The 25,804-nt window shown below is 35.4% G+C and overlaps 1 protein-coding gene across 1 annotated transcript in view; it reads right to left on the bottom strand.

Moving 5' to 3' along the window:
* The window catches only part of LOC111050504 (tectonin beta-propeller repeat-containing protein), a 55,171-nt gene that overhangs the window by 28,555 nt on the left and 812 nt on the right, over positions 1 to 25,804 (bottom strand). The window contains exons 2-16 of the mRNA XM_039436385.1: positions 24,742 to 24,924; positions 21,925 to 22,077; positions 20,126 to 20,218; positions 19,127 to 19,307; positions 17,690 to 17,937; positions 16,211 to 16,405; positions 13,651 to 13,814; positions 11,507 to 11,806; positions 10,571 to 10,708; positions 9,417 to 9,573; positions 8,318 to 8,486; positions 7,867 to 7,970; positions 5,227 to 5,387; positions 3,255 to 3,459; positions 130 to 249 (exon numbers count right to left, since the gene is read on the bottom strand). Coding sequence (XP_039292319.1) covers positions 130 to 249; positions 3,255 to 3,459; positions 5,227 to 5,387; positions 7,867 to 7,970; positions 8,318 to 8,486; positions 9,417 to 9,573; positions 10,571 to 10,708; positions 11,507 to 11,806; positions 13,651 to 13,814; positions 16,211 to 16,405; positions 17,690 to 17,937; positions 19,127 to 19,307; positions 20,126 to 20,218; positions 21,925 to 22,077; positions 24,742 to 24,924 — 2,571 coding nt within the window. The remainder of the gene's footprint in view (positions 1 to 129; positions 250 to 3,254; positions 3,460 to 5,226; positions 5,388 to 7,866; positions 7,971 to 8,317; positions 8,487 to 9,416; positions 9,574 to 10,570; positions 10,709 to 11,506; positions 11,807 to 13,650; positions 13,815 to 16,210; positions 16,406 to 17,689; positions 17,938 to 19,126; positions 19,308 to 20,125; positions 20,219 to 21,924; positions 22,078 to 24,741; positions 24,925 to 25,804) is intronic.

The raw sequence follows: 25,804 nt of genomic DNA, 5'->3' as shown, positions 1-25,804 counted from the left end.
ATCAACTTTTTTTAGTTTTGGAAAGTATTAATATGGTGAGACTTAATGAGTTAACAAGTTTACAACCATTATTAATATTTTTTGTTTGCGAAAAGTATCTTTTAGCCAAGAAGTAGATCTTAAACATACCCTTTTCGAGTAGTACATGGCGGTGTCAATCTCCGTAGAGCCATTAACAGTGAGATGTGTTATAAGGTGGGGTTTCAGTCTGTGTTCATAGTGAGTGAACACTGTGCCGTTTATCATAACCTAGAAAAAGTCGAGAAACATTATCACTACTGTATTGTCTGCAACATTAATTTTCAATTAATTATCACTTTATTTTTATGCTAAAAAATAAATTAAATAATAATAACTTATTGATTCTTCTTCACTTTCACAACAATTGAAAAAACAAAATAATTTGTATACATCATAAAAATATAATAGTTAATGTAACAAGGGATTTTCACTAATAAAAAATTATAAAAAAAACTTTTCAACTAAACTTTTCTTAATTTAAAATGTTCTATTCATATACATTTTTGGACGAAAATTTTGACTTTCAGCAGTGAGAACATAACCTATTATTCAGTAGTATTTTAATAAGGCTATTATTGTACTTTTAATGTTTGATTATTATAGAAATCACTAGTGGGTACCCTTTATACTTTATATAAAACACAACTAATTGCAGCACTCATGCTACTTTTAAGTGTTAAAGGCGCTACTTTCAAGTCAAAGGCCCGGTTGCACAAAAGCCGGTTAAATTTTAGCCGTGATTAATTTCACTGTAACCTATCAGAGAAGGTATTTTTGATAAGACGGCTTCTCTGATTGTATCTCGTGGGATTAATCACGATTTAAATTTAACCGGCTTTTGTGCAACCGGCACAAAGTGTTGAATTTCATTAGTTCAAGCTCTTTTAATCCAAAAACTCAATCACCGTTAAATTTAGCAGGTTTTTGTGCAACAGGGTCAAAGTTGATGTAACAAGGGATTTTCACTAATCAAAAATGATAAAAACTTCTCAAATAAACTTTTCTAAATTCAAAAATTTCACCTCATATACATTTTTGGACGAAAATTAAATTTGAACTTCCAGCAGTGAGAACATAACTTATTTTTTGGACATAGTTATTATTCAGTATCAAAATTTGGGAATAGAATAGTTTTGGGCGATGTCTGTTATTCTTTCCCAATCATATTTATGATTTGTAATTGTATCCACAAATGAATAGACCTAGCCTAACCTAACCTAACCTAACAAAAGAAAGTTTGAAAGTGTTATTTAGGCATTCACCTTGAAAGCTTCCTCCCAGCAGTAGATGTCTAGCACATAGGTTCCTCCCCGGGAGAGGGGGCAGCCCCCTTCCCGCTCCTCGTGGCCCCATGCGCCGTCAGTCTTTGTGTTGCGCACAATCACCTCGTCACCTAGTCGCGGATTGAAGTGCAATGCTATCTCATCCTCTTTGCCAACCTGTTCGCATCTAAAATCCACCTGAAACCTGAAAAAATCACGTGCAAATTATAAAAATTCAAGAGGAATGCGATCTCGTTCCATCTTTACCAGTCTGTTAACATCGTTAACATCGTCTGTTAACAAAGTTAACAAGAGAAAATGGTGTTCAGTCATGACAATAATTGCAATTTCACGATTCAAGTTTGTATTATGTGTTTATCATAGCCCTGAACTTTATTCTGCATGTTTTATTTTGTTATTCTATTCAAGTATTTATTTTTTACTTGTAATAATATTTTTTCCTTTTTTTTATGTAGCACTCGACCTAATATACGAATATAACGACTGTTAGGCTAGGCGCACACCAATTAGTCAAGACAAGACAAGACATGATCAGACAAGTTTAGTCACAGTACTTCACATTGTTGCTTATGACACAACTCACACTGATAAGTCATTCTCTTTATTCTTTATTCTCTATTGATTGATATAATAAGTATACATCATATAAATGATAGGGAGAGGAAAAATAAGGTAACCTTGTGCTAATCCTTTCCCCAATTTAGATATGGTTACACATAGTCCGAAATAGGTTAAGTCTTGTAGCTTTTCACTTCGCAAAATTTTCAGACCACTAATATGTTCACAAAGTAAATTTTCAAATTTAGATGCTTCAAAACAAAAAATAGAACAGATATTTCACATTATTATCACTTGAATAGAGAAGATTCATATATTAAAGAAATAATTTTGAAAAAGAACCGAAAAAAACAAACTTAATTCTAGAAGCACAGCACAGCTGTTTTTCGTCACTTTTTCCATAAGTATTTGAAATCTTCGTGTTTTCCATTTTCGAATTAGGTTTTAAGAAGAAATTATATTTCGTAATAAAATTTTTTATGCTTTTCTACTCCAGAGCGACGCTCGGTCCCCGATATTCATTGCAATTAGACATGTCTTCATAAGCAACTATGTGAAGTATTGTGACTAAACTTGTCTGATCATGTCTTGTCTTGTCTTGACTAACTGGTGTTTGTCAATTAGTCACACATCAATTAGTCAAGAAAAGACTAGTTACGTTTAGTCTCAATACTTCACATAGTTGCTTATGAAGACATGTATAATTGCAATTCCTAGTCAGTGTGTGTTAAGTCATAAGCAACTATGTGAAGTATTGTGTCTGATGATGACTTGTCTTGTCTTGACTAACTGGTGTGTGCCTACCCTAAGGCTCTTGTGACAAGACACGTTTAGTCACAATACTTCACATAGTTGCTTATGAAGACATGTCTAATTGCAATGACTAATCGGTGTGTGTTGCTTCATAAGCAACTACATGAAGTATTGTGACTAATCGTGACTAGTCTTGTCTTGACTAATTGGTGTGTGCCCACCCTAATACTCCATTCCTAGGTCCAAGCCTCATAAAGCTTTTTTCAGGGGTTTTTGCACTGGCGTTTTCTGTAGTCGGCATGCCAGGAAGCTCTCCGATTGGCTGATTGGGTTGGCATTCGGGAATCAGCTGATAATCATCCAATCGAGGAGCTTCCTACCCTGCCGACTCGTCGACCGTCAGTGCAAAAACGCGTTATATGGCTTATATTCGAAATATATTAGTCTTAATCTCTTTCAAGATACCAAGAACAAGATATTGCCTTTTTCAATTTTCATGTTAGTTTTATTAGATATTAAGGAATGAATTATATTTATTTTCAACACCTTATAGTTATTGAAGTATATCAGGATGATAATAGTACTTGCTTCACACACGGATCAAGAGTCAGAGCGGAGAAATTAATTTACTTGATTCACCTTGAAAGCTTCCTCCCAGCAGTAGATGTCTAGCACATAGGTTCCTCCCCGGGAGAGGGGGCAGCCCCCTTCCCGCTCCTCGTGGCCCCATGCGCCGTCAGTCTTTGTGTTGCGCACAATCACCTCGTCACCTAGTCGCGGATTGAAGTGCAATGCTATCTCATCCTCTTTGCCAACCTGTTCGCATCTAAAATCCACCTGAAACCTGAAAAAATCACGTGCAAATTATAAAAATTCAAGAGGAATGCGATCTCGTTCCATCTTTACCAGTCTGTTAACATCGTTAACATCGTCTGTTAACAAAGTTAACAAGAGAAAATGGTGTTCAGTCATGACAATAATTGCAATTTCACGATTCAAGTTTGTATTATGTGTTTATCATAGCCCTGAACTTTATTCTGCATGTTTTATTTTGTTATTCTATTCAAGTATTTATTTTTTACTTGTAATAATATTTTTTCCTTTTTTTTATGTAGCACTCGACCTAATATACGAATATAACGACTGTTAGGCTAGGCGCACACCAATTAGTCAAGACAAGACAAGACATGATCAGACAAGTTTAGTCACAGTACTTCACATTGTTGCTTATGACACAACTCACACTGATAAGTCATTCTCTTTATTCTTTATTCTCTATTGATTGATATAATAAGTATACATCATATAAATGATAGGGAGAGGAAAAATAAGGTAACCTTGTGCTAATCCTTTCCCCAATTTAGATATGGTTACACATAGTCCGAAATAGGTTAAGTCTTGTAGCTTTTCACTTCGCAAAATTTTCAGACCACTAATATGTTCACAAAGTAAATTTTCAAATTTAGATGCTTCAAAACAAAAAATAGAACAGATATTTCACATTATTATCACTTGAATAGAGAAGATTCATATATTAAAGAAATAATTTGAAAAAGAACCGAAAAAAACAAACTTAATTCTAGAAGCACAGCACAGCTGTTTTTCGTCACTTTTTCCATAAGTATTTGAAATCTTCGTGTTTTCCATTTTCGAATTAGGTTTTAAGAAGAAATTATATTTCGTAATAATTTTTTATGCTTTTCTACTCCAGAGCGACGCTCGGTCCCCGATATTCATTGCAATTAGACATGTCTTCATAAGCAACTATGTGAAGTATTGTGACTAAACTTGTCTGATCATGTCTTGTCTTGTCTTGACTAACTGGTGTTTGTCAATTAGTCACACATCAATTAGTCAAGAAAAGACTAGTTACGTTTAGTCTCAATACTTCACATAGTTGCTTATGAAGACATGTATAATTGCAATTCCTAGTCAGTGTGTGTTAAGTCATAAGCAACTATGTGAAGTATTGTGTCTGATGATGACTTGTCTTGTCTTGACTAACTGGTGTGTGCCTACCCTAAGGCTCTTGTGACAAGACACGTTTAGTCACAATACTTCACATAGTTGCTTATGAAGACATGTCTAATTGCAATGACTAATCGGTGTGTGTTGCTTCATAAGCAACTACATGAAGTATTGTGACTAATCGTGACTAGTCTTGTCTTGACTAATTGGTGTGTGCCCACCCTAATACTCCATTCCTAGGTCCAAGCCTCATAAAGCTTTTTTCAGGGGTTTTTGCACTGGCGTTTTCTGTAGTCGGCATGCCAGGAAGCTCTCCGATTGGCTGATTGGGTTGGCATTCGGGAAACTTACTTACGAAGTGCTACAGCCCTGCGTGGAACTTGGCCTCCTCAACAATTCGCCTCCATTCATCTCTTAGATTAGTCAGTCTCTTCCAGTTTCTCACTCCTAGGCACGCTAGATCTTTTTCTACATCTGGCTAGTTGGGTTGGCATTCGGAAGTCAGCTGATAACCACCCAATCGGAGAGCTTCTGCCCTGCCGACTCCAGAAACTCTTCGTGTGGCTTGGCCCACAATGTATAAATGATTAGTATTCAAAAAAACAAGTTTCATATAAATGAAGTGATTTCATGAATAGTATACCTATCAGCCTTTTCGTCGACGATTCCAGTGAGACACAGCCTCGACCCGGGGGTGAAGCCATTGACTAGCTGCCAGCTGATGAGAGCCTCAGCACTCGTTGGCAAACTCCTCACTGAATGCTCTTCACAGAAATCCTCTTCTTCGCCGCTCCGTTGGCTTTCCTTCAACAAATACCTCAATCAGTCTACACTGAATCAGGCTTACATCAATGCAGCCAATCAACAGTGTCATGAACCACAAGGTTTGACAAACCCCCAAACATCAGTTCCTTCTTTAAGAAGAGAAATAATTTTTTCCAACTTTAAAAACTAAAAGCTGATCAGACAGTTTTGGCTGACAGAGTGGGGCTAGCATTATAGTCTCCCCTCCAGCCAGCTAGTGGAAAAAGCTTTCCACTTTTCTTCTGAATAATTTCACACACTTTTTCATCGCCTACCTCCTGAGACAGACCGAGCTGACCCGTGGATGGACATCCCCTGGTTCTCCATTCAGACCATGGCAACTTAGGATGGACATCAACAGTATAACGGTATCGTTCCACATTCAATTTATTTTTCAATATTGTTTTGATTTTAGAAATTCCAAATTAATTATGAATGAATAATGCTTTTTAAACTGTCATATAACTTGTTTCAATAAAAAAACACAATAATCTGTCCAACACATTTCTGTCTAACGTTCTGTCTAAATCATTGGCAACAAGTTTATTTTAATTTTTTTTAATTGATTAAATGCTCAAAATTTCATAATTTTCCTTAATTGTTCTGTATTAGAATAGTTGTAGCATAACTAATTTTATAAAACCAAAATATGTTGAAATTCACATTTAAATCTCACAGAAATTTCTTCTTTTAAATAAAATAAATCTGACTCCTAAAAAAAAGTTTTTCTTTCAAATTCCAAAAAACATCTAGTTGATAATATAAAAAAAAACAAACTGCTTTTGCTCTACCATCAAATGCTACGCAACAACAATTTACAGTGTTCCCTTCTGGGAACTGGTGGATCGCCCCCTTTTATTACTCTTACCAAACAGGTCACCAATCATTTATTACAAATGATGGATACCACTGTTCAATCAATTTAATGTTACAACAGGATGAGGATTTATTACTAAAAGTGATGATAAGACACAAATATAAACAATATTTGAAAGTAAAACCAGGCAACCAAACTACAGAATAATAATTTATTATTAGGACACTAATTTGAAAATAATTCAAAGGTTGAATCAGATAACAAATCCACACGTTGGAGATTTAATATTGAAAGTAGTGGTAAGACAAAATTTTTAACTAATTTCAAAGGTTAAAGCAGGCAACCAAATCATAGGACAAGAATTTATTAGTAAAAATGATGGTGAGACACAAATTTGAACAATATTCAGATGTTAAATCAGGCAACCAATCGACAGGATGAGAATTTATTACTAAAAGTGATGGAAAGACACAAATTGAAACAATTTTCGAAGGTTGAATCAGGCAACCAAACCACATAATAAGAATTTTATATTGAAAGAGGTGGTAAGACACAAATTTGAATTATATTCAGAGGTTAAATCAGGCAGCCAATCTACAAGATGATAATTTATTATTATAAGGGATGGAAAGACATGAATTGAAACAAGTTATTAGAACAATTGAAACAATCATTAAAGTTGAATCAGACAACCAAACCACATAATGATAATTTAATATTGAACGTGGTGGTAAGACACAAATTTGAACAATATTCAGAGCTTAAATCAGGCAACCAAACCACAGGATGAGAATTCATAATTATAAGGGATGGAAAGACACAAATTTGAACAATATTCAGAGCTTAAATCAGGCAACCAAACCACAGGATGAGAATTCATAATTATAAGGGATGGAAAGACACAAATTTGAACAAAATTCAAAGGTTGAATCTGGCAACCAATCCCCATAGAGAATTTATTACTAAAAAAGGTTGTTATACTCCAGTTTCAGCAATATTCAAAGGTTGAATTACCTAGTTATTTTTATTTTTTTAATATTAGTGATAATAATTTATTACGAAAAGTGGTGATTTATTATTAAGAGTGATGATAAGACATTAATTCAAACAATATTCAAAGGTGAAGTGATGACAGTCATAAGACAACTAAATCACAGTATACTAATTGCTATTGATCAATTTCAAAACATTCTGATGAAGTGTACAATTTATGTCAGTCATAAGACAACTAAATCACAGTATACTAATTGCTATTGATCAATTTCAAAACATGTCGATAATGAAGGAGACAATTAATGAGTCTAAAAACAACCAATCACGAATTAGTTACTGATGTTGAACATATGTTTAATGATGAAGTGCATAGTTGAAGACAGTTGAAAAACAACCAAATCACAAAATACCAATTGCTATTGATCAATTTGAAAACATTCTGATGAAGTGTACAATTTATGTCAGTCATAAGACAACTCAATTACAAAACAATATTATTGCAATTAATCAATTTGAAAATACAATGATCTCGAAGTAGAAAGTTGAAAAAAGTTGAAAGACAACCAAATAACAAAATACCAATATTGCTATTGATCAATTTGATAGATTGTTCCATGTTTATTGTATATTTCAGTGAAAAAGGATAAAATATTCGAAAAGTTTTGGTACCTGATATGTTGAAGAGTCAAAATTGAAGACCTCGCCCAACTTGGAAGTGGCCCATAAGGAGCCTTGAGCCGGAGCTCCAATCAGTTTGTTGTGCTGACAACATACTGAAATACAAAGGAAGAATGATAGGAATAAATGCAAAAAACACATAAACTTGTCGGAAAACAAATGTTATTAAATGACTATTAGATAGTTATCTTTCACAAATAGAAAACGAGAATTCTAGTTCATAAAATTTTCTCATCAAAAAGTACTTTCCAACAATGGAAATTTTTCATTTTATTCTATTTTTTCAACTGTTGGCAAATCCAGTTCTAGAGAATTGTGACGTTAAATTTCACTTTTGTTAAAAATTCTACGATTGCAATGATAAGGAGCCTACTAAGGGCGATGTTAGAGATTTTCAAGAAGAATATTATTTAGGATGAAGAAACATCTCGATCCGACTTACCTGAAGTCAAATTAGCGGTCCAATCGTCTAATTCAACATCGCCAGAAAAATGAAGTTTCAGTGGAGATACTTTTCTAGTGGTGGACCTGATTGTATGAATGGCCAGGCGGGGGGACCCTGGCTCACTGGCGTTCATTATTGCTGTTATCTCTCTGATCGACAATTGGCTCTGAAAAATGTTCAACAAATTTAAATATTCGATATTTCAATTCCAATAGAAAACTAACACAATTGATTCAGGGCTTCTACTAATAGCAAACAAACAATTGAAAGTGTTTATTGGCAGAAATATAAAATTACAACATCTTAGAAATACATAATAAAAGCAATACAAATTTTGCAACATGGGAAAATACTATTAAAAAATAAAATGCAATGCCAATTGAGTATTTGCATCTCGAGGTACTAAACATGTTTGAGATGGTGATATAAAATTGATTACAAAACTAGCGCTAAAATGTAGTTACTGAGGTCACAAGCCTTCTAATACTACGACTATCTACTACTAAAAATATCAATATTTAGAATAATTACAACTTAAATTTATAATTATATAGATGATAATAACAGTGTGAAGTACAACCTTTTATTACAGGGTTTAGAATGATTGATAAGTGATTTAGTGAGGTCCACGTTATAATGGCAGTATTTCATTACATTGGTGTAGCTCTCCTTCTCTATCATTCGACAAAACAGATCCTTTTTCAGCTCCGAAACGTTTCCAAATTGTTTTTCAACAATGTGGAGATCCATTTAACGAAATATTCAATTTCAATTATTGAAATTTATTACTGAATCATCGAAGAATATAATATTGCCTTGGTGAATAAAATATAAATTGATTATTTTGAACAAGAATGAACAGTTGATATTACATGAGATATACCAGTATCAGCTATCCTCTATAGAAGACAGTGACAAGGCAGAGAAGCACCAACGTTGTTCTCCTACCTTTCTTCACTGCCATTATAACGTGGACCACTCTATAGTTTCTGTAGAAAAGGTAAATAGGCGAGTGCATAATAAAACGGCATACAATGTGAAATTTTACACGCAAAAACTTAATATTACAATATAGAATAAACATTGAGTTAGTCACCTTTGTATGCTTCAAGTCGATTGAAATAACACTGAGCGTCCCCGACTCGATTTCGTCAGCCTCATTGCTGGTCCACTCCAGTTCCAGAACACACTCTTCTATGGTGGAGCTGCCGGGAAGTGACACTTTGCATTCGATGCTCTTTACACATGAAGAGCTGAAAACAGAAGGAAAATCTACAAATGTCTGAATTGTGTACAATTTATGGGGGAATCAAATCATTAACCAAACAGACTGGTAAGAAAAGTGTCTGCCTTCATAGTGAAAGACGTGATACTTGACAAATTAAATTATACAGTGACAAAGAGGCCAAGCTACTGGAATGTGCAGGGCAGGGGGAATGGGTGGAAGTTCTAGGAGATAGAACAAAGGGACACAAGTCACACTGTCTCCAGCTGGATGACATCAGACTCTCAGTCTCTCTCACTCTATCCCTTTCCTACTCATTCATCAGTAGAAGGGTTTGGACTTCTGGATGATACGAGAGCATTCTTTGGAAGTTTGATTGACAGGTAGTAAACAAGGAAGCGTCTCTGGAATGGTCTAGAAAGTTCGACTCTAGTATTAAAGAGGGACAACTTGGACATGTGAGTCAGTGTTGAGTATTAAGTTGACAGTGAACGAATATGAGCGGCGAGTGAAGGGACAGTGAACGTGTAGTGTTTTGATCAAGTGAGCTCTGTTTTTGTGGTATTTGAGTTCGGTGAAGTTCAAAAGAGTGTTTATCTGTGGAAGTCAATGTTTGTTAATCTCTGAGTAAGAGTAAAAATAACGTTTGTTCCGTTAGAGTGTAAGTTTATGTTTACTGTGAATTAACGGTCCATTGATTGACTATCAGCTGATTGTACTGTAGTAAGTGATATTGAATCTCATAGTAAGTCTTACAATCAAAATAGAGTTTAACAAACAACATTGTTATCTGTGTCTTTTTAACTGTTTAGTTTAGTCTGTGCCATCAAGTATTATGTTTAAAGTCGTTAAAAAAAATCAATATAATTCTCATTTGTAGTTTCACTCAAATAAATCCTGAACGAAGCATGTTAAAAACGTCACAATACATTAAACCCAATGTCACATTCTATACACACTAAAGACAATCATTTAATATACACTAAAGACAACAATTAATATACTACACTTTTTAATACACTCACACTTTAGAAACAACTTCGTAGCTCTCATATCCCCTCGTTTCTATGATTCGCCGATCTTTGAGTTCCTCAAGTATTTTGTTGCGCCACATTGACTTCGAGTTACTTTCAGCCAAACTGGACGATGATCCATCTAAAAACCTGTCAAACGGCAAACAAAAGATACCATCGTTAATAGTTTATCATCATTCAATATTTACACCTGTCACAAAAGTGTTATAGTTTTAATGGGTTGTCAAATCTTCCTATATTTTCAATCAATAGTATAGCCCACTCATATCTCAACAAGTGTAGATAGGATGCATAAGTACATTTGGTTATTACTATAATAATCATTCAAATAGATTGCATATACCACAAGTACGGTTATCAAAGACCTTAAGGCGGGATGCACACCGGAGAAACGCGTTTCGTGAAAAAAATTCAGGAAACGTGACTCGAAAGTTGCTCGCAATCGACTGATAAAATTAAGCAGGGAACGTTTCTTTTGTATGCATGCGCGAGTGAAACGGATTGCATGAAACAAATTTTATGAAAGAGGGCTTCACGAAATGCGTTTCTCCGGTGTGCATCCCCCATAAGAAGCCATGTAAATTTAGGTTTGAGAATCTTCAATTACCTTCCACAAGAAATGAGAAATTTCCCGTTTTTGAAGTTTAAAGATGCGCTTTACAATTTTATTGTAAAAAATCTCTTTTACAGCTTGAAAGAGTTCTATGAGAAGTGAGTATTTGAATGTATTATTACTTTTTAAAAATGTATAGTTTGATTTTATTATAACTTATATTGTATATACATATATTAAGATGTAGTTGAATATTATAACTATCATTGTCTAATGCAGTCATGTGATTGTTCTTGGACAAATAAAATATTCTTATCGGAAAAAATACATTTGTAGGAAAGTTAGTCTGGGAGGAACAAATGAAAGAAGCTTACCAGTTGGGCGGGAAGCTAGGATCGATAGTGACGGCACCCGCCTCGACACACGACCAGAGCAGCGGCTGCGCGTTGTAGCACTCTCCGTCGGCGGGGTCGTCCCTCTCCCGGAACACGGCGCGCTCGGCGTCCAGGTCCAGCGCCGATCCGGGGTCTGTGTTGGGGTCGGCCTCCATGCCCACCAGCGAGCCCACGCTTCGCACCGGGCTCCACGCTGTCAGGCTGCGGCTGGTGCGTTGCTGCGGTTGCGGTTCCTGGTTGTCTTCACCCTCCTCGTCCAAGTCGGCCATCCTGTCTTGGCTGACACACAAACAAGAACAAATACAATTCAATAGACGGAAAATAGGGAGGGTCTCAGTACCTCAAGATCTCAGTTCATCAAGTGATTGATTGATGAAGTACTATTTTGAACTATTATGAAGTTGAGACAATGGCCCATATGAATAAAGTTGAGCATTTGCTTATACTTCTAAAATATGGAGCATAAAATGCTTCATTTTCTATGAATAAACGTAAGCAAAACTTTTTGCTCATGCTCATCAAAAAAAAGTTTGAGCATTTGCTCAAAAGTAAAAGCTTATGCTCAAAATTGTATGAATAAACTAGAGCATTTGCTCAACTTTTGAAGCAAATGCTTTAAAAAATGAGTCTAGTCTGGAGCAGCTTTTCACCTTTTGCTCATAGTAAAATGGCTCAACTAATTCATGTGAGTAAGAGGAAACTATACCAGATACTATCATAACCAATAGTTGAGAACTATAAAACTCTTTTTAGATACAACCATGATATATATCACTATTATTCCTACAAAAGAATAAATACAAAATATACCTATCCGATATAAAGATAGCCATCACAGAATAGAAAATAGGCATTTAAGAAGATGAGAGTGTAGACGATTATAAGAAGGCTATTGAGATTATAAGATTATGATAAATATTATTATAGAGAAGATATTTTTTCACACTATTATTTCTAACTCAACTAAAATTCTAAACTCAACTAACCTAAAACTCATAAAATTCATAAATAGATTACAGAGCAGACGACGCAAACACAAGCGGTGCACCCTACTTGCATATTTAGCGCTTCCGTGAGCTATAAAAACAAAGTAAGGCCACAAAGGCGAATCAGCTGATGAAAAATCTTTAGAATGCGTGAGCATTTGCTCCAGAGTTCAGGAGCATAAGGTAAGAGTGAAAGGTAAAGCTTATTCATATAAAAATGAGCAAATGCTTATGCTTCTACCTAATACTCATGAGCAAAACCTTATGCTCCATGCTCATGCTCATGAGCATATGCTCTGTTTTTATTCATATGACCCATTTAGTTGGTCAAGTTTCACGGCATCAAAATTTCGTATATAAGGCTCGCTATTAACCACAGGAGACAGGACACGTGTTTTGACATTGGCGAATGGCTTCGAACAAAATGTTTTGAGGTTAGATTTTTGTATCTTTGTTTCTTTGTTGTTTATGTTTTCTTCGCTGCTCTATTTGATGTTAAATTATTTTTGTACCATTATAATTTGTAATTTTCAGTGGTTTATTTATTGTTAGTGGTAATTTATTTCATTTTGGAACCTACTGTCAAACAGCTGTTTTTCAATCGAAGCCTTTCATGTGAACGTCTTTTTCGTTTGAAGACATGTCCGTTCACACATGTTCGACACACTTGTCCTGTCGTTGATGGCGCCTTAGTCTTCAAGTCAGCTACACCGTAGCACACTAGTTACCGAGAGATACATGCAGGGTGTCAGTTCGTCAAGTTCTCAGTTCACCAAGTACCTATTTTGACCCATTCAAGTAAATTCATGAGGCGTTTTGTTGGTGGGGAGTCCCTTGCGGGGCGGGAAGGTCCCACCTGGCCTGAATATATCAAGTAAATTCATGAGGCGTTTTGTTGGTGGGGAGTCCCTTGTGGGAAGGTCCCACCTGGCCTGAATATATGTCTGTATAATATGCCTGTATAATTTGAGCTTTAAATGGGCCTTACGATGACAATCGTAAGCCGGGACTGACAATTCAACGTGCTCATCCAATAGCAATATACAAGAATGCTTCTAATTCGACAGTATAATTGTTGAAGTGATAATTCTAAGTATAATAATGACTAATGATTGATACATCTGTTAGTGAAATTACCTGGTGATGAGAGCGGGCCCCTCGACACTGCCTCTCTCGCTGTCGGCGTCCTTGTGGTGTCTGCCGGGACCCGCCCATATCGGCTTGATGTTGAGTGAGGTGGGCGCAGACCGCGACGTCTCATCCGCCGACCAATCACCGTCGTTCAGCCTCGGCTTGTGCTCCTGTTTACCATAGATAAAGTGTTCCAATAAATAGATGAATCAAAACTCCTACTTCTCTTCTATCAGAATTAGTAATAGGAACAGTTTTGGGTTAAGCCTTTTGGTTCTTTTCTAATTATGATTTGAGTATCATAAAATGTAAATAAATAATCCTTCGCTGACCAATCGCTTTCGTTTAGCCTCTGCTTGTACTCCTGCTCACCATAAATGTTCCGTTCCAAATGATACAGTGAACGAACATAACCTAATTGTTGGACTCATCTTCATCAAAATTTGGAAAAGGAGCATTGTGTATCATAAATGTATATAAATAAACACTATCGCACCTTTATAACACTTAGGCTCAACTCACACTTACGTGACTCAGGTCGAGAAGAAACTCCACTCTAGTCGAGAGCATGTGTTTCTAAATGGTGGCACTCAGACCAGTCGATTCTAGTCTCCGCGATGTCACCATTTGAAAACACATTCTCTCGACTAGAGTCGAGTCTCTTCTCGAACTGAATCGCGTGAGTGTGAGTTGAGCCTAAATGCCATTATACACCGCCATTGCGTAGCTTGAAAGACGTAGCCGAAGTATCTCCTAATGTTAATCAATCTGTCCATTTCAAACGCTTCGCCGGTAAATAGACATACGCTGCATAGCTAAATGACCGGATTGAAATGGACAGATTTATTAACATTAGAAGATGCGTCAGCTATGCTACACTGCAGTGTAAAATGACCTTAACATTAGTTATTGATAAGTTGAAAATTTATTAATGAAAAAATAATGAATACATTGAAATATAAAAGTAAGAACTAAGATTGAAGAGAATGACAGTTGTAATTTTTGAAAGAATAAAGTGCCGGTTACACAAAAGCCGGTTAAATTTTAATCGTGATTAATTCCACGAGAACCAATCAGAGAAGCCGTCTTTTCAAAAACGCCTTCTCTGATTAGTTCTCATGAAATTAATCATGGTTAAAATTTAACCCGCTTTTGTCCAACCGGCACTAAGTATCACAAATAGATATAATTGACTGAGTGCTGGTTTCCGAGCTCGGGATTTAGCTAAGTTCTAGACTTTAAACAGCTGGAGTCAGAAAATTGGCTTTCCGAAACGGGGAGTAGTCGTAGTCATAGTCAAAGTCACGTTTAAATCAAACTTCGAAAAAGTAGAAAATTGAACACAAAATAAAATAAAGAGAAAATAGTGTAAAGTTTCAAATATTTTGAACTATTTAGGAATGTTTCATTTCTATAAAAATGAGAAAATAAAGATTTATTTTGCTGCAACTATTTACTGCGACTACGCCCCGTTTTGGAAAGCCAATTTTCTGACTCCAGCTGTTTAAATTCTAGAACTTACCTAAATCCCGAGGTCGGAAACCGGCCCTAAATTATTTGGAATGGACTTAAATTGTGGGAAACATATATTTACAATTCAAATATGTTTATTTCATAATGTTCCAAGGAGATCAATACTGTCAACTCTAAATGCAATCAGTTTTGAAAAAAAAATTGTTTTGTGAATAGAATGATACAGATGGTATTCAAATTCATTGGATTAGCGAAAATCTTTTTTTCGCCACACTGCACAGAAATCAGCTGTTTTCCAGTCCCTACGTAGATCTGAAAGACATTGTTTGCAAACGACTCTCGTCTGACGTCAGAACAGGTTTCTTTCCGGCTAAGGCCGGAAAGAGTACCCTTTCCGGCCGCTAACATGGAACTAAGAAAGGTGAGACTTTTTAACTTTTTTGAAAATGTGTTTGGACAACTATGCCATATGGTGCATTGTGTTCAGGAGGGTGAGATCGTAAATTCCCACCCCACTTTGAGTACCCTACGACGTCTGGTTCTTGAGATATGAGACATCAAAGTTTCCCCCCCTCATAAAACATTCTTAAACAATTTATTATTCTTATATAGCTGATGCCAAAAAGTTAGGCGGCTTCATGGGTCACATGGTGTAACCTACTCACAGCTGATGCAATGCATCTATTTATTGTCTCTTTTGATTTAAAAATCATGACCTGAGCCAAGCTAGATGACAACTCTACTTGACAACATCAGCTGTTGGAACGCACAAGAGACCCACAAAACCGCCTAACTTTTTGGCGTCAGCTATACCTGTAGTGTGGCGAAAAATATCGTACGAGACTCTCTCAGAAAGGTGTTTACGGTATTCGGATAACATATTCCCGGGCTCGGCAAGCCTCGCCCGGGAAACTATACCGTAAACACTAACTTTCTGTGCTTGTAGCGTAATATACTATTATAATGACAAACTTGATAAGGAATTTTGTCAATACAAGATAAAATGACTTGAGAGTTATTGCAGAATCACAAAAAACATGTTGAGTATTTGTATTTTCTAGGTTTTGTTAGGTTAGGTTAGGACTTGACTGACCAGTGAGTTGGTGCTCCTGTGCTTGGGCCGCTGCTTGTGTTGGCTGCTGGCAGTGGACCACACACTCGCCGTGCTGCTGGCCCGGCTCGAGCAAGTCAACGCCTGCATCACTCGCCATCGCTTGCCCGTCAGTTCGGCCGCACTCACTCCTGTGCGAAAGTGGATCAACCTGTCCTCACTGTGCACACCCCACACCTGCAAACAATTCATTCATACTGTCTTTAATTCATAAAAACTATTATAAAATCGAGAAAGAGATTATATTTTCATATAAATATAATAAATCTGTGATGGAATTGAAACAATTATTAACAGTAATAAACAATTAATATTATATCAGATATCTTTAATCTGAGCTATTAGGTATAGAAGGCAGTGGATGAGACTTGGTAATTCTGTTGAGTCATCCTATCATTATTTCTACTGACATGAATTCCACATAACATGAATCTCAATGTAGATAATTATCTCTCATATTTCTCATAACTCTACTCTTATTTTGTTTTTAGTATCTCCTAAACAGTTTTTCCGACATGGGGTGAAGTGCAAAGTATTTCTTTGTTCTCCTTATATAACGCTCATATGAATTATATATCTTTCATTTCTGGTTTCACCAAGCTTGGTCAAGACATTTGAACATGGTCAAATCATGTACGGTTTACAACAAGTGCACTGAAACGTATCAAATGGTGATACAGTATAATTCCAGTACACACAAATCGTAACGATCTTGGTTAAACTGGGCATGAGACATAAAATTCATTAGGAGTGTTATTGATATGTTTGTTAACTACAAGGAGAAAAAAGAAATACTTTGCACTTCACCCCATGTCTGACTTCATGAAAAACTGTTTAGGATCTACTAAAAACAAAATAAGAGTAGAGTTATCAGTAAGATGAGAGATAGTAAATCTATAGTGGAATTCATGTTATTAATCCAGTAGGATGACTCGACAGTGTTGCCAGGTTTCATATTCCCACTGCCTCCTATAGTAAATAGCTGAGATTTATGACATCACTTATTACATAGCCACCTCTAATATAAGGTCGCGGCCTACGATATTGCAACGTCGCAGTGTAGGTCTACAAGCTAATACATGATTGGTGAAAAAGATCAGCTGGTATTTTTTAAAATCTTTTGCAACGTCGCAGTGTAGGCCTACAATCTAATACATGATTGGTGAAAAGATCAGCTGGTATTTTTTAAAATCTTTTTCACCAATCATGTATTAGATTCTAGGCCTACACTGCGACGTTGCAATATCGTAGGTCGCGGCCTTGTATTAGAGGTGGCTATGCTTATTATCATGACAGATCACTTCCATTTATTATTATAACACTATAGGTTTTCCACCATCAATAGTAATGGGTATATAGTTTGATGTGTCCATCCGATAATACGGGAGTAACCTGTTCAAAAAATGTTGGTGATGAGTGGATTTGAACCCGGTATCTCTAGGCTGAACTCACGGATCGCACCTGATTATTGGGAGCGACAGACACCATGGACATCTCGCCGACCATCTCCACCCAGCCGGAGCCACAGGGCGACTCATCGACGCCATCTTGACTGTTGCTGGTTTGTCCTCCGGCCGCTAGACTGCGCACTCCGCGTCTGAACCAGACTCGCCTGTCATTGGTCACCGCCCACACCGCGCTACTGCCTACCGACACCCATGCCAGTTTCAGTTTGTCCTCCGGCGGGGCAACATCTGTCCAGCTCTCACCTGATACCAACACGTCAACACATAACATAATAATACGAGTAATAATATACAAGCAAAAAAAAATAGATACATAACCAACAAATAAAAAATATGAAGGATGCGATCACATTGAAGGCGTGTATGTGCAAGTGCTCGACAGATCATGCATGATCCGAAAAACAAAATGTGGAAAGTGAAATTGAAACACGTTGTGATTTGCAAGTAACTGCTCACACTGAACGCAACCACCAATTGTACGCTTTCAGTGTGAGTGTTTGTTTCTCATCTGTTAATCTCATCAATTAACCTACTCAACTATGGGTAACCCATATACTAGAGCAGGTATTAGTAGCAGTAGCCTAATAAATTTTGGGTGGGTGTGGAAATTTATTGGGTAAGTTGTGCTCACTTATTGTTCGAAATTATATTCTCTGTATAATGTCTTCCAGTTGTTATAATCCAGTTTTTAAGGGTGCTTTTGAGTTTTCTATTGACTTGATTTGTGCAGGATTTAAATTGTGGAGTTTTGGGGCTAGGTGGTTGAAGTGTCGTTGATATGTTGCCTTCCCAGCCACGTTTGTAATAAGGAGGTTTCTATTTATTGTTTTATGATTTTGGTTTCTCTGTTGAAAGCTTTATGGGTTTTAGTGTAGTTAGCAAATGATTTCCAGGGATTAAAGCTGTTTTGCGACCATTACACTAAATTCATTGTCTGATGGATAACTAGGTGGCTTCTGCTTGATTATCTTATTAGTTTCCACTTTTGAAAGGGGGTCAAGGTGCACGTAGTTTGTTCCTCAACCTACCAAATTAAATGCCGTCAATCATGTTTGTGGAATTGTGAAATTAAGCTACAATGTTGTAGATAAATATTGCAAAGTATATTGTAAACTACCTGTGGCCTTCCACCAGTGATTCCCGTAATGAACAAGTCGCGTCCGCACCAGAACGTCCTTAATATGATAGTGACGATAATTTTGAACAACACATTTTGTACATAAATATTGTAAAGTAGCAACTACTTAATTTTGTGAAATTGAACAACACATTTAGTACAAAAATATTGGACAGTAGATTGTAAACTACCTGTGGGTCTCCCGCCAGTAATTTCCGTCCTAACCAGGACGCGTCCGCTCGTAATTATTACAGTGACTATGATTTTGAACAGCACATTTTCTACATAAATATTGCAGAGTTGATTGTAAACTACCTGTAGGCCTTCCGCCGGTGATTCCCGTCCTGACCAAAACCCGGCCACTCCAGAGCAGAGCCCACACAATGCCTGTGGGACCACAGCTGATACTCTTCACCTCACTGCCCTGAGGCACCGGCACCGAACTCCAACGGATGCCTTCGGGTGACGTCACTGATACGCCCGCACGCCACATCACCTTCACACAACCAATACATCATTCAAACAGTGTTTATTTTATTCATACATACATATAATATAATTTTAAACTCATTATGAATGATTGCTGAAGGAACATCAGGCATGAAGCTCAAAACTGTTCCTTTCCCAAATGCTGATAGTTTTGATATTGTTAGTACAATTATAATGATGAACAATGAATGTTTACAGATGAAAATGAAAAAGAGATTGTACAAGTGCTAACTTTTTGCTGATTGGCATTAAAACTAGTCTTAGAGACTTACTGTTCATCTTTAATTCACTATAAATCTTATTATATCTGTAATTGAACATGAACAATAAGATACATATATAATAAGCATAGCATCATCGTGTTCGTGGCACAGTCTGTACGCACCTTAAAACTATAATACTTCAGTTCATCCACTGATCCAAGTAGTTCTTAGATTATGAGATCAGTAAAAATTATAAAGTCTGCATAAATTATCACAAATTGATTATAAACTAGTTCAAAAGGCTTGATTCTCTTCAATCTCCTGGTTGAATGCTAATGAATATGAAATAATTATTAAACCATCTTTCAAATTACATTCTATCAACCACCCAGAAGACTTCCGCTACTGTAAATATTGACAACATGGTAAGCAGCTGGAACATTCCATGAGAGCTACTATCCAAAAAATATTTGCCAGGATAGTTGCAATCAATCCAGCACTGCTAATCGAAGATAAATACATCAAGTATCAAGTAGTTATCATCCTGAACAGTTTAACATATCAACGCTTAATAATTTAATGCAATTTTCTTTCTGTGAAAATTGATTGCTGGATTACTCACTCGACCATGTGCAGTGACCGCCCAGACTTGCATGCTTCCCGCCACACTGCCGGGCACAGACTGACCTCCAACGCAAACATCAATGAATGGTTCCTAAATTACAAACAATAATAACTGTGTAAAAATATTATCAATCGATAATTCAAATGTGAATATGCAAGTACAACAAAAACGACAATTGTCACAATCACTAATTGACTAAAACTTTTGCGAAACTATTTACGGTTGGTACACCACCATCGGTCTTTCAGATTCAGATTGATTTCTACGAGAATTGCAGATTTGACGTCTAGTGAGATATTTGTGACCTAGTGTCACAACAATAGACGAACTAAAGAAAAACATTTCAAACGAAATCAGTTCCATTCCCCAAGCGTTGCTACACTGTAATTTCACCAAGGTCTATAAAAACTATTTATAATATTTATAGTTTCCACCAAGGTCTATAAATACTATTTATAGTAGATATTTTATCTATTTATAGACCTTGGTTTCCACAACAGCCATAACATACTGTAAATGAAGAATGAGAGCGCATCTTTCTGATATCATCTCAAGAAGTAAAGAGACACTTTTGGGGACATTTTGATCATATCATCATGAATGCCACGATCAATACGTGCCATTTAATTGAATGGTTTCAAGAATTTATTCGTGGACATGAAATTATTTATGAATCTCCAGTTATTTCCTTACACCAAGTTTCCATAACATGCAGTGTACGCCGAATTTCAGTACATCTTTCCGATGTAATCTCAAGAAGTAGGGAAGTACTTCTGGACATTTTGATTGAAGGAACATAAATGACATGATAAGTACATGTAATTTCTAGGTATGTTTCATCCTTTCTTTTTTTCCAGCACACCCCACTATGAAGCCTGTTTTTGTATTTTATTAGAAATTTATTTTTGATTGTGATTTTTTGTGTGTTGATTTCTTTTATGTATACTGTATTGAATTTAATAAAATTATTGATTGAGTTTCATTAGTAATCAAATAGTTTTATGAATTTATTCTTGTAAATAATATTATTTCAGAATTTTCGTTCTTCCTCCGCCACGCTGTATGTGAGAGACTTCTTTTATATTCATGAGAAGGGATATTCTATACTGAAAACATAAATTTAATCATCTTCAATTGAAAAACTGTTTTTATAATATAAACGACCATTTCAGTTTTAATATTTATCATTCAGAATTACACAACTTACAGATAAGTACCACAGGCTTATAAGCCCAAAACGTCTCCAATTCTAATTTATACAACAGTCAAAATGTAGCTAGGTTAAGGGTCACTTCAACATTCTTTAATTACCCACTCAATTTACAATTCAAAACACACAAAAATAATTTTCAAATTAAAAAAATACTTCTAAATATTGACAGTATACTGATGATTGATGTGATTTGTATGGATTGTTGACATAATCCATACAATATTACGAGGATATGCCATCCTATTTATCTCTTTTCTGTATAGGGCTACTTGTAATATAAATATAAAGAAAAATAAAAATCGATATGAAGTCACTTCATATCACTTGAAAATAATGGCATCAATGTTGAAACATGTTGTGATAAAATAATTCAAAAAGGGTAGGTTACTGAGATTTTTATTTTTCTTTATATTTTATATTACGAGGTATTGGGCATTGTTTTATAGATGAAATTTTTAGGCTAAAATCTGAGCTTTCGTGAGTTGTGGCCAACTTTTAGTTTCTTCTCCATTTTCGGAATTCTTGATCCAATAAATGAGTGATGAGTAGGAAGTAGCCTACTTGATATAAGCGATTTGCTGACCTTGGTGGGATCCTTGTGGAGAGGCGCAATGGCGCACCATGAGTTCATGGCCGAATAGCGTCGGTAGCGCACCCATTTGCGTCTGCGCACACAGGAGCTCCATTGCTTCTGCGGATGGTAGGTGGCTGGAAAATCAACTGCGTATGTCCATCCCTAGAACGCACACCAGTTATCATCATACTTGAATAAGCTGAGAATCCGGGTTGAAGGCATCCAGCTTAAATGTATATAATCAGTCAACCAATCAACTCTAGCCATTCAACAGTTTGAAGAGAATCTCAATACAATTTCATTCAAAAAGTTTTATTGAAACAATTTATTTTATTTATTTATTTACAATGCAAATAACAATAATGTAATAAAATTGGTATATAGAATAATAAGGTAGTCCTTTTGCTATTTTTCTTCCAAATTTATAGGTGACACAGTCCAAGATAAGATTAGAATTCCACGTGTACAATTTTTATAAAATTTTAGTCAAAAATAAACATATATTTTGAATTTAGATGGCTTGAATTAAAAAATTGATTAGAAATATTTCACTCAATTACCACTTGTAACGAATAATATTGAGTTATTTGAGAAAATTTGGAACTATTGAAGAAACACAAACTTGTAAACACTAAAGATAATGAATCTTCAAAAATTAACATAAGATATCATACAAGATCTACTGTGAAACTTAAAATTGTCTGAAAATATTATTGAATTCAATTTGAAAGATAATTTCTTTAAAGTTCGGCAGTCTAGGCTCTCAGTAACTGTAATAATAATATCAGTAGCTCAGTGACTGTAACATGGTAATAATGTTAAAGTTTATTATTATTCTCGTATAATCAGCTTGGTATATTATTCACATATTATTTTAACAAAAGCGTTGTTCTTGCAATCACTTCAATTCAGTAATGCTTGGATTGTATTTAGTTCACCTTAACTATTTAACCTGTTTTTCTATCCTCAATTGTATTATTTTCATAACTTCTTATCATCTTACTGTATTCATGACTTACACTTGATTTACTTTTAATTACTTATGCTTTTCTTAGACTTATTGATATTCTTATGCATTTTGTAAATTTATTATTTTTTCTTATCAAGTTAACTTGTTTAATATGATTGTAAATAGTATTGAAGACTGTTTTGGGCTTAATGCCTGTAGTCTTCTTTGTTTTTGTAATAAATAAATAGGTACTAGTTGAGAGGACCGAAGTAATTACACATTTCATTTTTTGGATAAGCTTCTCAGAGACACAGAGTATAGGAATTGTCAAAGCATTCATAACACAAAAAAAGAAAAAATGCACAAAGAAACCTTCTATACACAAGAAGTATTTACGATTATGTGTTAACAACTGTTATTTAAAAACTGGCTTCAAAAACAAACTTGTTAAAAAAAACAAACGAATTTGATAACTTGGAATCGTAAGAACCAAAACCCGACTTAAATCACCCAAATTTAACGACTTGACCTGCGTTATCTGCTATTTCAACTGTCATTATTTTTTAATACTTCTCCTATCTCGACTTATTACTGATTTATCGAATAACATAACTTAACAGATAACAAGAGATAGCTGGCTAAGGCCCGTATGCAGATACACCGTTTATACGGAGAAAAGTCAGCTGTTCATTTAAACCCCGTATGAAACAAATTATGATAAAATTTATCATATTATGCATAAAATTTATTTATATATGCAACCATATCTACAAGTAAACGTGGTTTAGCGTTAAACGTAGTGTTAGCATATGACCCTATCGCCTATGGCCCGCCGCAAAGTAGACCCACGCTGATCCACGAAAAGCAACCCACGCCGTGGGATGTTTTGTAAACCATTGCTAGGCTTCTCCAGACATCTGTGTAATGATAATAATACTTGTAATGAATAACCCACTTGTCAGATGATTGATTATGAATAATTCTACAGCAATAGTTTACTACAGCACGGCGTGGGTTGCTTTCCTTGGATTAGCGTGGGTCTACTTTGCGGCGGGCCTAGTCAAAGATCATGAATATTTGTTTCATTTCTCAATTTATTATGGGCTCCGTCTTTGGGGTAACTCAAGTGATATGAAGAAGGCATTTATTTGGCAAAAAAAAGCAATTCGCTGTATTGTTGGTCTAAGGAGTGTTGAAAGCTGTAAAAATAGTTTTATCGAGCTTGGAATCATGATTCTCCCTTCAATGTACATTTATTGTAACCTGGTCCATGTTAAAAAAAACTAACTCTATTAACAAGACATAGCCATCAGCATGAACATAGAACTAGAAATAGGAATAACCTAATTACCCCATACATCAGACTGCAAAAAACATTCAAAAGCTATAAGTATCAACAATACTTATTATTCAATAAATTACCGACAACAATAAAAAATCTACCACAAAAAATGTTCATATCTACAGTAGCATAATGGCTCAAAAAACAGGCTTTTTATACAATTGACGAATACCTAAGTCATAACGTGAGCATCTGACTGTTTTATATTATATTTGTATATGTATACATATGTGTACATGTTTAATGTTATGTATATATGTGTTAGCGGTACGATATATTGTTAGTATATGCACACATGATGTTTGTTTATAACATTTGTAATGTTCGATGACAAGAATAAAGATTATTAATTATTGATTGATTATATCACTACACATATTCCTCCGTAGTATAGAAGACTACCTTTACAACTCCTTCTCAGAGGCATCGCAATTTTTCCAAATGAGTAGGAAGTTTTCTAATAAACTTATTTAGAAAATATAGTGCATATTCTAGTATATTTTGTGAATATTTGAGTAAGACAATTTTCACTGACGTCATCATCGAGCTGTTGGCCTTCGAGCGACGTCTCAATGTGCCAGTTGCCCTCCCACTGCCAGGCCATGGACGGCAGTCTGATGCGTTCCATGCATCGCTCAGTCAAACCATCTTCGCTCGAGAAGTTGAACCGATCTGTTGGAAGCAGACGCTTACTGAAACCGTCCAGAGGCAGCCAGCGCTGCCAAACGAACAAATTGTTCAATTTAATGTTATCAAATCAAATTAAGTTTTATTCACAGATTCCGTATTTAAGCTGAGTTTATACCAAAGTTATTAACAAAATGTTAATAACTTAATCCTTATAGATTCTATTAGATTGAATGGAACTTGACAAACACATGTGTTCATCATGTGTATGATGAGATTTGTTTAATCTAATAGAATCTATAAGGATTAAGTTATTAACATTTTGTTATTAACTTAGGTGTAAACGCAGCTTTAGTACATGGAATTGAATTTATTATTTTACAATTAAAAATTACAGATTCATAAAACATGGATAAATGCACTAATTTTAAGTAGATTATACCTATAGCAATTTTACAAAATAATTGAAACAGAACTCACATGGACCTGTTGTAGAATGTGTAAAGTATCAGGAGAATATATGTTTGTTTGACCTTCCTTATATATTATGCATTTAAGAATGAAAGAAGCTTCAATATTCCACCCGTGCGTGATCATAATACAAAAAAAAGGTAGTATCTTCATCAATCTAGATTGGAGAGGAATTTACTGTTTGCGATTGGAAATGTATGAAATATTTATTTTGTCCAAGTTTATTTATCATTTGTAACTCTTTTTTTTGTAACTGGGCACCCGCCGAAAAGCCTTCGGGTTTGGCAGAACCCTCAATTGTTTGTATTCCGAATAAAGTTTTTGATTTGATAGTGATGATGATTCTGTGAAATGCATAGGACATTAATAATAATTTCACCACCATGATATATGTCGACCGATAAGCGGTCAATGAGTGTTGAGTTACCATTTAGAAAATAGTTAGTAGACAATTTGGTGAATGGTTAATAAACCATTTTGTACTGTTACATTCGATACCA

Source organism: Nilaparvata lugens, chromosome 10 (genome assembly GCF_014356525.2).
Source record: "Nilaparvata lugens isolate BPH chromosome 10, ASM1435652v1, whole genome shotgun sequence".
Classification (NCBI taxonomy): Eukaryota; Metazoa; Arthropoda; class Insecta; order Hemiptera; family Delphacidae; genus Nilaparvata; species Nilaparvata lugens.
The sequence above is the reverse complement of the archived record's forward strand: the minus strand, read 5'-3'. Positions and strand labels throughout refer to the sequence as shown.